General features: G+C 51.7%; 1 protein-coding gene and 1 pseudogene across 1 annotated transcript in view; one reads left to right on the top strand and one right to left on the bottom strand.

The window, feature by feature from the left end:
- Window positions 1–7,869: 7,869 nt before the first annotated feature.
- HS3ST2 (heparan sulfate-glucosamine 3-sulfotransferase 2) overlaps window positions 7,870–16,706 on the bottom strand; it is a 103,160-nt gene continuing 94,323 nt past the window's right edge. Inside the window, exon 2 of the mRNA XM_062180045.1 lies at window positions 7,870–8,488. Within this exon, the coding sequence (XP_062036029.1) occupies window positions 7,870–8,488 (619 nt within the window). The remainder of the gene's footprint in view (window positions 8,489–16,706) is intronic.
- On the top strand, window positions 10,353–11,032 carry LOC133750437 (peroxiredoxin-like 2C; annotated as a pseudogene).

The raw sequence follows: 16,706 nt of genomic DNA, 5'->3' as shown, positions 1-16,706 counted from the left end.
TTCTTTAATTTGAGAGAATCTTAATGTTTCCATCGCTACTGTCGGTAAAAGCCAATGGTGAGGATGGTTCCTAGATGGTTTCATTTTAACACTAGGAAACTGGGATAACATTTGTTATAAGTTTACCTGGAGGCTGAGGTTTTCACGTTTGCCTTTTATCCCCAAGTGATAGAAGCAACATGTTCTCCAGGTTTATCTGGAAACCGAAGGTCAAGTTTATCATCACTGTGTGAGAAGCCCCTCGGGGGCCTGTATTATTAGCTGGAGTTGGGTCTTCAGCTCTCGGGTGCTGGGCACTGGGAGGTGGGGTGGGAGGTCGAGGAGGCTGCACACGTCTGCCTGGGAAGGTGAGCAAGCCAGCCAGCAGCCCGTCTGACCCCACCAGTGGGGATCTGCACTTCGGACCTGTGGATGAGCCGACAGTAGCCCCTGGACTGCAGCGTGCTGTCAGCGGCCCCAGGGTCGAGCCCAGGACCAGAGTTAGGTGCCTTTAACCCTCCATCCCAGCTGCCCTCCCCATGGTCCCAGCGTGCCCTCAGTGGGCTTTGCAGACCAGCATGGGATATCTTTCTCCCAAAGACGGAGATTGTGCCTGACCCACGGTCACCTCCTCCTCTCCTAACTCCCCTCCCTCGCCCCTCCTCATGAGGCATCAGCTTATTACCTTATACATCAATTATTCGCTTAGATGACCCTCATCCTCACAGTCTGGGAGCTCCATGGGGACGGGTGCTGCCGTGCAACCACGCGCCTGGCCAGTGCACCCACGTGTCTGGTGACCACAGGCCGAATGAATGGGGTCCCGGCGGTTGCTTTATTTTTTTATTTTATTTTATATTTTTGGTATTTTATCTAGTAGGTCCTTGAACAAGTTGGAGGAACAGACCACAGGGCCTCCATGTTTTGCCTGGGGACCATGAGGTCATTGGAACTGTGGTGTCTCGGATGCCAGCTGCACTTTACCCAAAAGGCGCTGAGATTCGCTCTCGGTAGGGGAGGGGCAGGAGGGCGCTCAGCCTCCTTCCCCACGAAGTCAGGTTTCCCTCACCTTGGCCGCCTGCGTTCGCTTCAGTCACTGCATTGCCGCACCCTCTTCTGTGTCTCTTGTGTGACTTCCTCCTGAATACTGCCCAGGGTTGTGGCCGTGAGAGAGGCCTGGCTCAACTGCTCATGTGAACCTGAGAAATTGACTCCGCTCCTTTTCAGCCTCAGTTTTCTCAACTCAAAATGGGCATCCAGGGAGCGGCGCTGTGGCATAGTGGGTTAAGCCACCGCCTGCAGTGCTGGCATCCCATAAGAACGCTGGTTCAAGTCCCGGCTGCTCCACTTCTGATCCAGCTCTCTGTTATAGACTGGGAAAGCACTGGAAGATGGCCCAAGTGCTTGACCCCTGCACCCGCGTGGGAGACCGGGAGGAAGCTCCTGGCTCCTGGCTTCGGATCAGCACAGCTCTGGCTGATGCAGTCATTTGGGAGTGAAGCAGGGGATGGAAGATTCTCTCTCTCTCTCTCTCTCTCTCTCTCTCTCTGTAACTCTGCCAATCAAAAAGCAAATCTTTAAAAAACATAATTGCACTGACATCCTAGAGGTTTTATGAGGATCAGACGAATTAATTCACACGAAGTGTTTGAACTCACACTCAAAAGTGTTCACTGGTATTGTATGCCCATTTTTCAAAAAATTTATTTGAGAGGCAGAGTTACAGACAGAGAGGGAGAGGGAGAGAGAAGGAGGGAGGAAGGGAGAGAGCCTGGAACGTTGTCCTGGTCTTCCACATGGGTGGCCGTACTTGGGCCATTTTGCACTGCTTTCCCAGGTACATGAGCAGGGCACTGGATCAGAAGTGGAGCAGCCAGGACTTGAACTGGTGCTCCTATGGGACGCAGGCCTCACAGGCAGCAGCTTAACGTGCTGCGCCACAACGCTAGTCCCTGTGCTGAAGAGTTTTAAGTGTTCACATGGGTGTTTGAGGATGTAGTAAAGACACAGACGGACGCACGCAGGAAGACACAGGCCCACATGTAAGTGTGCATCCCCAGAGACACACACGTACCGGACGGACGGAATGTGGAGTGCGGGCAATCACCAAGCATCACTACTCCAGTGGGGATGGAGGAGCTCCTCCCAGACAGGCCACGGAGCTGGAAGACCGGAAGCTTGTGTGTCTGGAGCCAGAAGCGCCTGGGTGCCAACACTGGGAGCGTCTGTGGACAGGGAGTCCCGGGGGAGGAGTGGCCATCGGGGCCACTGTGCTGAGCGCACATATGTCAGCTGGGGGAAGGAGAGAGGGGGTCTCACGTGTGATCGGCCCCCCATCCACTGCGCTTGGCCCCAACAGTCCTTTGCTGCCCCTTTTCTCATTTCTCCCCCAGAGGAAGAGCCTTTTTCTAACTCTCACAAATCCTAAGGACCCCAGGACAGCCAGGAGAGCCTCAAGCAGGAGACAGAGCCTGAGAATGGGGCCTTTTCTTGGGGTTATGCAACCATCAAAAGGCTGGCATTCATGGTTGAGCGAGCTACAGTCGTTAATGAGCTGATCCAAATAATGACCGAGGACGTGCTGTGTGTGGGGCACTGGTGTCCCGAGGGAGGTGGACGTGGTCCTGCTCCCAGGGAGCTTGCAGCCCCACAGAGGAGACCGGCCGCAGCCAAATGGACTAATGCGTCCTGTCCAGCACAGGCTAGTGAGATCATGGGAGGAGGGCAGTGATGAGACTGAGAGTGACGGCGGGAGGGAGAGGGCTGCTTTGGGAACTGGATGATGGGAAGGAGGGCGCTGTGATCCCAAGGGTCAGCCGGCCAGGAGGACTCGGCTGGCGTTTGAGTGATAGGTATGGCAATGTTGGAGCACACCGGGCCATCAGGAGCGCAACACAGGGGCACCTTTGGAACAGGGGCAGGAAGGACACCCAGGGATTCATCATTGCAATGTGGACGCCACTGAGTGTGAAATAGGCTGTGTTGATCATTGCTCCAGGACAACGACTCCCAGGATCTGTGCTGGAAAATCCCGAGTGAGTGATGATCTTACCCTGAGGGTAAGGGGTGGGGGGGGTTATTTGGCAAGAGACTCTGTAGCCCAGAGCTGAGGCTGAGCCGATTTAGACGGAGCCACTTAAACCTGGGTTGTGACTTGATTTCAAGGCGCACGGGAAGAGGGTGAGTGGAGGAAATTTCTCTGGGCTTGGTTCTCACAGAGCTGCAGCTGATGTGAGCTAACAGGAGCACGGGAGCCACAGCAGAGTCTGATGCCAGTGAGAAGGAAGGGAGTACAAACTGAACACCTACTATGTGTCAGGCAAGCGTTTTCTCTCTGAATCCTGACAACAAATCCTTATCATAGGTATAATTTGTATCCAGATTTACTGATGATAAAACTGGGGGAAGTTAAATAATTCGTCCAAGGTCATACAGCAAGGGGCTAGCAGACAGATCACTCACACGCAAGCTTACGGGGCTCCCGAAGTTGTGTTTGCCTCTATACCATGGTGTCTTTAGACAGAGACAGGTGAAAGACAGCAGGGGTGGACACAGTCTGCATACTCACATAGGACCCTCGTGGAGCCACAGTGAGAAACAAACCTACCCAGACCCTTTGCAGGGTGGATGACAGACAGACAGCCATCCTCACTATACACTCTCCCCAGCTGCTACAGAAGGGGCCTACTTTCAGCTGAGCCCCAAATTTCCCAAACTCAACATTAAGTTTTCCAGATTCCCTTGCCTCTCAGTGCGACCCAGGGACTGAGTTCCACCAAAGAGGTTGTGAGTGAAGTAGTACCTTTGCACAACCGTAGGGGGCACCACTTACAGTGAAGAAGCCTCAGACGGAAGGGGTGTGTTCTTCCAGGGCCCGCTTTTGCTCTGGGGACAGTGAGTGCATGAACAGACAATGGGCAGACCACAGGGCAATGGAACTCTGACCCCCGACCTCTGCAGCACCTGGCCAGGACAGCTAGGGGTCCCTCAATGACCAGCAGCTTCCCCATTTTTGTCGCTGCTCCCAGCTCAACGAAGAAAGTCAAGCAGAGCCGAAACCAACCACAGAAGAAGCCCCACTTCTAATTAGCCTGGCACCGGCTTCCCTGCGCCAATGATCTCCCATTAGGGCACAGCAGAAGCAGCTTTCTCTTCTCCACTACAGAGCTGTCCCGCTCTTCTGCCTGCCTTTGAGCCTCTGCCAAGCACCAGACTCCCTGCCCTTGCAAGCGCTGAATCAATAGCCCTGCTTGTTCTCCTTTGGGTGGTCTCCATTTATTTCAACACTCTCTTCGTGCTGAGTGCAAGGCAGACATGGGGTGAACCATCTGGAATTGTGAGCAGGAGAGAGCGAGGGTTCGCGTCTCTGGTGTCCCACCCTGGCTGTCAGTCGGAGAGACACACTTTGGTCTTCCAAGGCACTGCCATTTGGGGATTCTGTTTCAGCAATCTAAACACACACACACACACACACACACGCCCCGAGGAGCCTCTTCAACTCAGATCGAATAGTCAAACTTCATCTATTTCAACTGTGCTAATTTGGATCCTGTGCAAGTCTGCCTTGGGCAGCCTGGGTGAAAGGGTCCATTTGTACTGGATTAAAAATCAGAGTTTGCTGAGCTTGTACTCCAGGTTTCACTCGCTTAAATTGGAATGTGGAAGGTACTTCAGCATCTTTCATTTGCATAGAATGATTAATGCACTAATTACAAAGGACTCATACCTATTCGTTAGTAGGAGGAGACTACTTAGCCCAGGCAGTTGGAAAGGCTTGTAAACACAGAGCACCCAACCTGCAGCAATGCGCTCAAAACCCCGAATCTGCATCAGTTCCCAGGAGTCTTCCCCATTTCACCAACTTTTTCCCGGTGCTTCCTGTGTGTGCTCATGGCCACCTCATGGCCTGGGATTCCAAGACACCAACTATTTTGGGTGGGTGACCTAGAAGGGCTAATTAGTCATGTCCAGGCACAACCCATCATTCTGGATGCCACAGGTGCAGGCCCTGGCGGCCAGATGGTAACAACTCCCCTTTCCCTCCATGTCACTTCTCCATCCTCATGGGAGGAGCACAGAGGTGAAGACTCCTGGACCTGACTTCGGGACAGCTCTGGCCCAGGCATTTGACAACCTGGAAGGTGCTTGAGTTAGGGAGAGGGACTGGGACACAGAACTAGTGTTTTTGACTTTTGTCCTCTATCCTTTTCTTTTTTTTAATAAAGATTTATTTATTTATTTGAAAGTTACACAGAGAGAGGAGAGGCAGAGAGAGAGAGAGAGAGAGAGAGAAGGAGAGAGTGAGAGAGAGAGAGAGAGAGAGAGAAAGGTCTTCCATCTGCTGGTTTACTCCCCATTTGGCCGCAGTGGCCGGAGCTGTGCCGATCCAAAGCCAGGAGCCAGGAACTTCTTCCGGGTCTCCCACGCGGTTGCAGGGGCCCAAGCACTTGGGCCATCCTCTATTGCTTTCCTAGGCCACAGCAGAGAGCTGGACTGGAAGAGGAACAGCTGGGTCTCGAACTGGAGCCCATATGGGATGCCGGCGCTTCAGGCCAGGGCGTTAACCCGCTGTGCCACAGCGCTGGCACCTTGTCCTCTATCCTTGTGAGATTCTGATTTCCAGACCTTTCACCCATGCCTGGCAGAGCAGACAACGGCAGAGAGGCCTTGAGAGCTTCTGCCATCTTCCCCAGTCACCTGCCAACGGTGCAACCTGGGAGCAGGTCTCAGACATGTAGTTCCATGGACACCATGGTCCACATTCCCAAGGCCTCCCAGGAGCCATCCACCCACTCCTAAGTTCATCTATCAGACTTTTCCTGTGTGCTCACCAGGAATTTTTGACAGGCAGAGTGGACAGTGAGAGAGAGAGACAGAGAGAAAGGTCTTCCTTTGCCGTTGGTTCACCCTCCAATGGCCGCCGTGGCCGGCACGCTGCAGCTGGTGCACCACGCTGATCCGAAGGCAGGAGCCAGGTGCTTCTCCTGGTCTCCCATGGGGTGCAGGGCCCAAGCACTTGGGCCATCCTCCACTGCACTCCCGGGCCACAGCAGAGAGCTGGCCTGGAAGAGGGGCAACCGGGACAGAATCCGGCGCCCCAACCGGGACTAGAACCCGGTGTGCTGGCGCCGCAAGGTGGAGGATTAGCCTGTTAAGCCGCGGCGCCAGTGGAAGGCACAGTCTCTTGAACCCTTGAAGAGTGCATGGGCTCCAGTGGAGGCACACTTACCAAGAATTATAATCTGACGTGATTAAAGCTGTTACCGATTTACGTACAAACTACCAAGTGAAGACGAATGGCAGGCAGATAGCTGAACCGGGGCCAGCTTCACACATAATAAGCAAGCGACACTTGTGTGAAGTCTTAGGGAGGACGTGGGTTTCTATTTGCTGGAGATGACGTGGGAGTGTGAGAAACATTCCAGGCAAGGGAGCACGGGCGAGGGCAGGGAGCCTGGAAGGAGTCCAGGCTGGGAGCAGAGGATGAACGAGGAGAGGCAGGAGATGAGCCGGAGCCTGCAGACTGGGGTCATCGTGGGCACCTCGTTAGAGCATCGGGGCTTTCTCTCGAGGCAGGATTGGAAACCCATACGCCTACCGGGCCAGGCAGATGATGTAAATCAGGGCTCGATGGGAGTCGGGACACTGGAGAAGCCCCGGGCAAGGGTAGCAGCCAAGGGTTGCCAAGCCGGAGTCAGGCTCGGTATAGCCAGGTTTGCACTTGTTAAAAAACCAAGAAGCTGGAGAGCCATACATTTATGTGGATGAGGCCAGTTGCTAAGCTGTTGGCACAGTGATTTCCCAACGTTATGCTGGCCAAGCACAGAGATATCAGATGTCCCTTGAGCCCTTGGGCCTTTAGTCTGACCCATCTAATCGCAGCCTCTAAGCCCGGAACTGGCAGGCAGACTGAACGTTCTGGAAAGGGGTCATCCCCCCCGAGGTCGCCACGTGCTCTTTCTGCCCCCCATGTCTGCCAGCAAGAACCTCTTTCCCCACCTCTGCCCCCTGCTTCTCCCTGGGGGGCACAATGCACGCCCACTCCCCGACTCCGCCCCCACCCACCCCTCCACCCCCGGCCAGCGGGCACCCAGATGAACTGAAGGAATGAATGACTCGGGCTGCAGAGCCGACTTCCAGACAAAAGCCCAGTCGTGTTTATTTCACAGGGACAAGCATGATTGGGCTGCATGCTGAACGTGAAAGCTCGCGTGAGGAAAGTACCCGTAACAGCAGAATTAATTATGTGCTTTCGTCCACAGGGCCTGGGGGAGAGTCACAAAGTGTCTCTGAAAGGTAGTGTCCTTCAAGCTCAGCTGAGAAATCACTGGTTTGTCTTAGCCTCAGAGGGTCTGTCCCCCAGGAGTAGCCAGGGGCTTGCATCTAGCCCTGTAATCTCTCAGTGAGCTGCTAGGATCCTAGGGGAGGATGAGGACGGCCTCCCAGCCCACCACCCAGGGCGACTGTGGGGGGCCATTAAGCTCAGAGGGAAGGCAGGTGCCACTTGGAATTGACAACCCCACTCCTGGGTGGACAGGGACAGGGACAGACTGCTATGTGCACGGCAACAGAACATTCACCACTGAGAACACCTGTCACTCTTCTTAAAGCAACTCCCCAAGGCCTGGGTGGGGGCAGAAGGGAGTAGGATTCTGGAAGTGACAGGTCAGGCCGGGAACAGACCAGGTTTGCCTGGACACACTGATGAGAGCTCGTGACAGGGACCTCCCCCCTGGTCTCGTGGCCGTTACTGGCTTCCCAGTTCCAAGAGGATGGAACTCAAGGTGGGAAAGGGGGCTGGAGCCTTGGTTGGCTGGAGACAAGGATCACAGGCTCCGAGAGCCAATCTCCCAGAAGAGATGAGCCGGGGAGCCGGAGCATCCTGGCGGCTCACTCCCACCTGAAGTCCTGCCCGACTGTCTCATAAAATTTAATATTATAAGGTCTATAAAATTCCCGGAGCTGGTCTATCACTTCAGGATCGATCTGAACGTGAGCCCGTCCTTTCGATTTGCCCAGGCAACGGGGCAGCAGGCTGGACTCGGTTTTTTTCAGGCAAGGGAATCCTTTGGTCTTATTGAAGTAGAAGTGCTTGTCCGTGATGAACCTCTTAATGCCCAGGAAGTCCTGGACGCGCCCCATCTCGCCGGCCGGGTCGGTGATGAGCCGCTCGCCGCTGACGAAGTGGATCTGAGCCAGCGGGAAGTACTGCAGCCAGCTCTGCAGGTGCAGCGCGTACATGCCGATGCGGATGGCATTCCACGACACGTCCACCAGCCCCAGCGTGCGGTTGCGGAAGGAGAGGCCCTCGAAGGTAGGGATGTCCGGCTTCTTGGACAGCGTCTGGGTGTAGTCGGAGATGGCGCGGGTCACGGGGTTCCGCACCACCACGATGAGCTTGGTGTCCCGTGACATGTTGAAGATGCGGCGGGGGGCCTCTTGAGTGACGAAATAGCTGGGGGTCTTCTCCAGGGTGATCTGGGTGTCCAGGGTCCTGGGCATGAGGCTCCTGGGGAGGGGCCGGGAGAGGCACAAGCAATAAAATCATCAGGTCTCAGGTCTTGGGCACCATGACAGCATCTCCCTCCCCCGGTGACCCCTGGAGATTCCCTCGGTCGCATTTGGGGCTCTCCTGGTCAGGAACCCGCTTTAACTCTTTTTAACTCAAAAATATTCTGTAACAGGTTTGCTTTAAGACAGGAAACAACCTAAACATCCGTCAGTACAGGTCACACAGATTGTGGAACAGCCAATGAATGGATCTGTGTGTATGGACATGGAATGATGTTCAACACAGTATGTGTGGGTTCCGTACTGGAGTAGTCAACCATTCACCAATTAAAAAGAGTTTTTTTAAAAAAGATGTATTTATTTATTTGAAAGTCAGAGTGACACAGAGAGAGGATAGGCAGAGAGAGAGAGAGAGAGAGAGAGAGAGAGAGAGAGGTCTTCCCTCTGCTGGTTCCCTCCCCAATTGGCTGCAATAGCAGGAGCTGCGCCGATCCAAAGCCAAGAGCCAGGAGCTTCTTCCTGGTCTCCCACGTGGGTGTAGGGGCCCAAGGACTTAGGCCATCTTCTACTGCTATCCCAGGCCATAGCAGAGAGCTGGATCGGAAGTGGAGCAGCTGGGTCTTGAACCGGCGTCCATATGAGATGCTGGCACTTCAGGCCAGGACGTTAACCTGCTGCGCCACAGCGCCTGCCCCCAAAAACAGTTTTAAGGGACTGGTGTTGGGGTACAGTGGGTTAAGCTGCTGCTGCTGCTGCCTGGTATCTATATCAGAGTTTGAGTCCTGGCTGCTCTATTTCTGATCCAGCTCCCTGCTTATGCACCTGGGAAAGCAGCAAAAGAGGTCCCAAGTACTAGGGCACTTGCCACCCCCATAGGGAATCCAAATGGAGTTCCTGGCTCCTGCCTGGCCCTGCCTGTTGTTGCCATTTAGGGAGTGAACCAGTGGATGGAAGACTGATTTCTCTCTCTCCCTCTTTCTCTCTCTCTCTTTCAAATAAATAAAACTTTAAAAACATTTTTAAAATAGCATCTGTGCTGAACATGTATAGACTTTTTATTTTTGTCATTTTTTCCGAAACAGCACTGCACAAGTGTTCACACAGCACTTACATGGTACCAGGCGTTCTCAGTAGTGTGGAGAGGATTTACAATCTCTGGGCTTGGGCATTTGGCCCAGCAGTTAAGTAGCCGCTTCGGAGGGCTGCATCCCACATTGGAGTGTTTGACTGGAGTCCCAGCTCACCCCCTTCCCGCTAACGTGCACTCCAGGAGGCAGCAGATGACGGCTCGAATACTTGGGTCCCTTCCACCCACAGGGAGAGCCGAGTGGGTTTCCAGGACCCAGGCGTTAGCCTGGCCCAGCCCCAGCTGTTGTGGGCATTTACTTCACACTGGGAAGTAAACCAGTGGGGATGGAAGATTTCTTTCTCTCTTCCAAATGAATAAAAATAAATAACTAAATTTTTAAAAAGTAGCATGAGGGGCAGCACTGTGGTGCAGCCGGTTAAAACCCCAGCCTGCAGCTGCAGCATCCCATATGGACCCTGGTTCGAATCCTGGATGCTCCACTTTCCATCCAGCTCCCTGCTAATATGCCTGGGAAAGCAGTAGACAATGGCCCAAGTCCTTGAGCCCCGGCACCCACGTGGGAGACCCAGAAAAAGCTCCTGGCTTTGGATCAGCTCAGCTCTGGCATTGCAGCCATTTGGGGAGTGAACCAGTGGATGGAAGACCTCTCTCTCTCTCTGTAACTCCATCTTTCAAAAAAATAAAATATATTTTTTAAAAAAATAGAATGATTTGGCGCCACCGTGCCCCGCCCGGGAGTGGACTGCTCCCTGGTCCTCAAAGTCCGCTGGCTATGGCCGCCCCTGCCCCGGTCATGCGGCAGGTCCTCGGCGGCACAGCCCTGGCGCCAGTCCCGACCGGTCCCGAGTGCGGGCAGCCTCTGGCGGCCGCCGTGGTGGAGCTGCCAGTGCTGGACGCACGGGAGGCGGGTGCCGTTGGGCTCCCTGTTCCGGGACCGGCGGGCCATGGTGCTCTTCGTGCGGCATTTCCTGTGCTACGTCTGCAAGGAATACGTCGAGGATCTGGCCAAAGTCCCCCAGAGTTTCTTACGGGAAGCAGATGTCACCCTTATAGTGATTGGACAGTCATCCTACCATCATATTGAGCCTTTCTGCAAACTGACTGGGTATTCCCATGAAATCTATGTTGATCCTGAGAGAGAGATTTATAAAAGACTGGGGATGAAAAGAGGGTGAAGAAATTGCCTCCTCAGGACGGAGCCCCCACATAAAGTCCAGCCTCCTCTCGGGAAGCCTCCGGAGCCTGTGGCGGGCAGTGACCGGGCCTCTGTTTGATTTTCAAGGCGACCCAGCTCAGCAAGGCGGGACCCTCATTTTAGGTCCAGGTAACAACATCCATTTCACGCACCTGGATAGAAACAGGCTGGATCACAAGCCCATAAACTCTGTCCTGCAGCTGGTGGGCGCGCGGCCAGTGACCTTCACAAACAGACCTTCAGTCGTGCATGTGTGACCGAGCAGCAGTCCATTGCCTGCAGATGGACCCTGGGCAGTGGAGGCTGTCACACCAGCTGTAGCATCCCTGTGATGAAACTCCTACTTACTGCTTGGATTATGTGCCAAGAAGTGTCAGATGTCAGAAATGTGGTGTGTGTTTTTAATTTTATGGCTTTTAACAGTTTTACATAAAACAGTTTATAGATACATAAAATAAAACTGTAAAAGCTAAAAAAAAAATTGAATGATTTGATTCAGTTTAATTATTAAGTTCTCTATAGACAACCAAGGTCCTGGTCAGCTCCCACCACCTCCTCCCTTCAAACTCTCTCTCTCTTTCCCTCTCTCCCTTTCTGTGTGTTACTTTGCCTTTCAAGTAAATAAAAATAAACAGCCTCCAAAAAAAAAGAGTAATTGGAGGACTGTGTAGATTCTATGTAACTACCGTGCCATTTTATACAGAGGACCAGAGCATCTGTGAATGTTTGTGCCTGTGGGGGTGTCCAGGAACTAACCCTTCAAGAATACTGAGGGACGATTGTATTTCTTTTATTTTTCTTAAATATTTTTTAAACATTGAATTGTCAACTTTATTTTATTTTTACTTGAATGGAAGCAAGACAGAGAGAGAGAGAGAGAGAGACAGAGAGAGAGAGTGAGCTCTTCCATCCACTGGGCCAGGCTGGAACCAGAAGCCGGTAACTCAATCCAGGTCTCCCCTGTGTAAGGCAGGTTTCCAATACTCAAGTCATCGCTGTTGCCTACCAGGATGCACATTAATGGGAAGCTGGGAATGGAAGCAGAGCCTGGACTCCAATCCAGGCAATCCAGCAGGGGATGCAGGCACCTCCCCCCCACCCCAAAGGCATCTTAGCCACTGCGCCAAATGCCCGCCTCTGATTGTATTAGCTTTAAATGGGAAAAGGGCAAGATACAGCATGTATATGGTGGGAAGGATACACAAGAAACCAGTCTAAGTAGTTGCTTCTGAGGGGAGAACTTGAGGTGGGTACAGAACTAGGAAATTAGAATCATTTTTATTATATAACCTTTTATACAGCTTGAAAATGTTAATGTGTATTTTACATATTCAGAACCAAAAAGGAAGCCATTGAATATTGTTCTGGCAAACGATCTTTCTCCAGAGACATTAAGAAAACCTTCTCTGGGGGGTGGGGGAAGGTTTGTTTTGCAGGAACAGCAACTGTTTTAGAAATGAGTTCTGACAGCTTCTGAAGCCTTTGTGTAGGCTTGAAGGCGCCCAGGACCCCAGCCTGCTTGAGAACCCAGGCAGAGCCAGGGAGCGCAGCCTCTCTGTGCCTGGTTTTCCATCTCTTGGCTCTGCTCACGGTTGTAAGGGATGCTGGTGGGAGGTGGTGACGTCTCCTTCCTGGTGGCAAATCTTTCAGGCCTTGACAGCTCTCAGTCCCTGTTTCTTAATAAAGGTCCATTTTTGTTTTTAACCCTTAAACTAGTTTGTGTGTGTGTTGGCTGCCCATTAGAGCTACATGAGGAACTTTGAAAACTTTTTAATCAATTTGAGAGGCAGAGAGAGAGAGAGAGGCAGAGAGAGTTGGGAGCAGGAACCCAAGTCACTTGAGGCATCACCACTGCCTCCCAGGGTCAGCCAGGACGGTCTCTAACGAGGAATCCTTCCAACCTTTCACCCTTTCTGATTCTTTCTATTTATTTTATTTTATTTATTTGAAAGGCAGAAATACAGAGAGAGGGAGCCATGAGAATGCAGAGAGAGAAACAGAGAGAGCCAGAGAGCTTCCATCCACTGGATCACTCCCCAAATGGCAAGGGCCCAAGCACTTGGGCCATCTGCAGCTGCTTTCCCAAGCACATTAGCACAGGGCTGGATGGAAGAGGAGCGGCGGCGACTCAAATCAGTGCTCATATGGGATGGCAGCATCACAGGCAGCGTCTTCAACTGCTACACCACAGTGCTGGCCCCCATCCTTTCTAATTCTATCCTCATGTTGTCAAGCAGTGGAGAAAATTGCTGGCCCTCACAAACGAATTCTGTACGAATTTATTAATTCTAGCTTTAGCTGAGCCCTCAGCACTGCTCATTAATCTTATATTTTTCTTTCCAGGTCCACCCATCCTTCTTCATGGTAAATGTTCCAGATTATCACCATGAGCTCCCAACCTTACTCCGACTGCCCACCCTTGACACACAACTCATCTCTGTTATGCTAGAAAGGTGCGAGCCGGCACGCCCAGCTCCTTCAACCTTCCTCTCCTCCATCTTGAAACTGGTCCTTGTGCCATTCTGAATTCCTCCTGCTAAGTCTTAGAGACCAAGGCATGTGGGAGGCGCATCTGCCCACCTGTGTCATTTCCCTTTCCCCACTACCTTTGCTGAAAACCCTCCCACTAGTCCCTTGAACTTCCAAATTCACTGTCAAACTGAAATGATACGATTGCTAATTTGTTTCTGTGCCCAAGGTCTACATGGACCACAGTGGGTTGAAAGTTTTAGTAGTATTTATTAGTACTGAGTAGGTCAGTAGTTTTACTAGGATATCATTATAAGCAAACAATCACAAGTGCACCTGAGTAGAATTCTTTGATTCGGTTTTCGTAGAGATCTGGCTCTACAGCTTTATGACCTTGGCACACATTATAATTAGGAGTTGGAGTGAATGATGAGAGTGGATGGAACTCCATACGTTTGTTTAAGGATTTTCACTCTATGGGGTTATTGATGTAAAAGTCTTCCCCAAGACAAAGAACTTTTCACTTGACCAGCCCTTACACAGATTTCTTTGCCATGTTCTGTAATGGGTGCAAGAATACCCACAGAGGAATGCAAGATGTACCAATTCCTGAGCTTATTTTACTATTGAGCATGAACTTTTGCCCAGAGGATCAATTCACCCCTCTCTCTGTTACAAGTTTGGAAAATTCTGATCCATTCTAGAGATCTCCAGAGTGTCACATCATTCCCCCCACCTATGCACCCAAATGAAACTCCACCCTTCTAATTGACATATCAGTTGCAAAACCAAACGACAACCACTAAGGAAGATAGAAGAACCAAATAGAGAATTCCACCACTGACGTCATATCATGACCTCAAATTTCTCTATCCCGCCAAAGAAAACCCTTGCATATTTACTTCTCCTTAGGTTGCTGGAATGTAGTGCTGGAGGCCTAGGATGATAACATGCAAAGACTGTGCAGATGAAATGAGTTTTTTTTTTTTTTTTGGACAGGCAGAGTGGACAGTGAGAGAGAGAGACAGAGAGAAAGGTCTTCCTTTTCTGTTGGTTCACCCTCCAATGGCCGCTGTGCACTGTGCTGACCCGAAGCCAGGAGTCAGGTGCTTCCTCCTGGTCTCCCATGGGGTGCAGGGCCCAAGCACCTGGGCCATCCTCCACTGCACTCTCGGGCCATAGCAGAGAGCTGGACTAGAAGAGGAGTAACCAGGACAGAATCTGGTGCCCTGACCAGGACTAGAACCCGGGGTGCTGGTGCCGCAGGTGGAGGATTAGCCTATTGAGCCGTGGCGCTGGCCTAGATGAAATGAGTTTTAAAACTTCATGGAAAAATGGAATTAAAAGATAAGTGTATTTTGGTGGGGAAAAATTGGAAATCCATGTATATAATGGGGTGTTCAAAACATTCATGAAGAATATGTGTTATGAAAAACCTGTGCATGGATTTAAAATATTTTTGTAGGGGCTGGTGTTGTGGCATAGTGGGCTAAGCCTCCGCCCGCAGCACCAGCATCCCCTATGGATGCCAGTTCAAGTCCCGGCTGCTCTTCTTCGATTCAGCTCTCTGCTATGGCCTGGGAAAGCAGTGGAAGATGGCCCAAGTGCTTGGGTCCCAGCACCCATGTGGGAGATCCAGAAGAAACTCTTGGCTCCTGGCTTCGGATTGGCCCAGCTCTGGTTGTTGCGGCCATTTGAGGAGTGAACCATTGGATGGAAGACCTTTCTCTGTCTCTCTCTCTCTCTATCTGTAACTCTGCCTTTCAAATAAATAAAATCTCAAAAAGAAATTTAAACATCTTTTAATTCATATTTTTCATGAACTTTCAAAAAGTTCCATTTATTTATTTGAAAAGCAGAAAAGCAGAGAGAGGGAGAGATGGATCTTCCATGTGCTGGTTCACGTCCCAAATGCCTACAACAGTTAGGACTGGGACAGGCTGAATCCAGGAGCCCAGACCCCCACTGGAGGCTCCCAAGTGGGGGGAGGGCAGGGGCCCAAGCCCTTGAGCCATCATCTGCTGCCTCCCACTGTGAGCGTGAGCAGGAAACTGGATCAGAAGCAGAGCAGCCAGGACTCAAACGGCACTCTCACCCGCCCTTGCACGGACTTCCGGAAGTTCCCGCGTTCACCGCCCTGCCCCAGGCACGGAGGTGGGGGCACGCCCTGGCCTCTGCCTCGAGGCCCACCTTCCTTCATGTCACTGTCCACATTTTACTTGCTTGTTTCCAGTGGCTAACAAGCAGCTGACCGTTCCTCTCAGCCTGTAACTCTCTTAAGCGTCTATCTCCTTCCTCTTTAACTCAGCAACAATGACTGAAAGGGTGATCTAACCCGCACGGATGGGGCTCACTTCCCATCTGCTTTTTTAACTCACTTGCCAACAGTTTTCCCTACACTGGGTAACAGCCTCCCAGTTTTTCCTGGAAGAACTACCACTCCCTCTTTGGAGGAAATGTTGACAGGCTGATGAAAGTAAAGCCAGTAAGTGCCCGACTTTATGACAAAGGGACTGAACAGGTGTCAAAAACACTGACAACGAGGCTCCTCCAGCCAGAGGCAGGAGCTGTAAGGGATTCCCCCTCAGTTTCTGGCACACAATCCCTTCGTCGATCCTCGTTCTTGGCCTTTCCTGGACACGGTTCCTTGGCTTTCTGTGGATTCCTTGAGGGCTAAACCACCTTCCAATACAGTACTGGTATTTTAAGTTAGGCAGAGTTGATTTCTGTCGCTTGCAACCCAAGAATTCTAGAATCTCATTTGCTATGTGGCTGTTTCTGGTCCTCTGAGGATGCTACACTCACCTCACTTAATGATAAACTCCCTGAGGGCACAGCAGGCTGTGTCTCAGTTGCAGCTCTGTCTCTAGAGCCTACCAGAGTCTACGGCACAAGGTCTTCATTAACATTTTTAAGTTCTAACTGAAGCCAATGACCTGTCCAATCCAATTACGCTCCAAAGCCCTGCATCCCCTTTGCAAACCTCCAACTTTCTCCAAACCAATCCAGATAATTCCCAGGGGCCGATCTCGTTCTCCTCTCACTCATGATCCTACCGGATGATCCCATTGCTTCCACAGCCTTTAAACACCACCTGGGAAGTGCTGACTCACAAACCATAACCGTAGCTCCCACAATAACATCCTATGTTCTAGCCCAGAGTGCCTGACTCTCCGTAACCTGGACACCTCACATCAGCAATCAACTCACCATTTTCCTCCGCAAACTTACTCACTCATCCCTTTGTGTGTTCATGATTGGCTCCATGTCCACCTTCATCATGAGCAATTTGGACACGTGACTCATTCACTTCGTCCACCTGGCACAATTTCTGGCACACAGTAGGTGCTCAATAAGTGGATCAGAGATCCAGTGTCAGAGCTAGCTGCTTGCTTAGGAGTTCTGGAGTCTGCAGAGGTTCTTGATGTGGGTTTATGGAGCTGGGCGTTTCCCTGGTTTCCC

This window comes from Lepus europaeus, chromosome 21 (assembly GCF_033115175.1).
Source record: "Lepus europaeus isolate LE1 chromosome 21, mLepTim1.pri, whole genome shotgun sequence".
Taxonomy (NCBI): Eukaryota; Metazoa; Chordata; class Mammalia; order Lagomorpha; family Leporidae; genus Lepus; species Lepus europaeus.
This window is presented reverse-complemented; position numbering and strand designations above follow the sequence as displayed.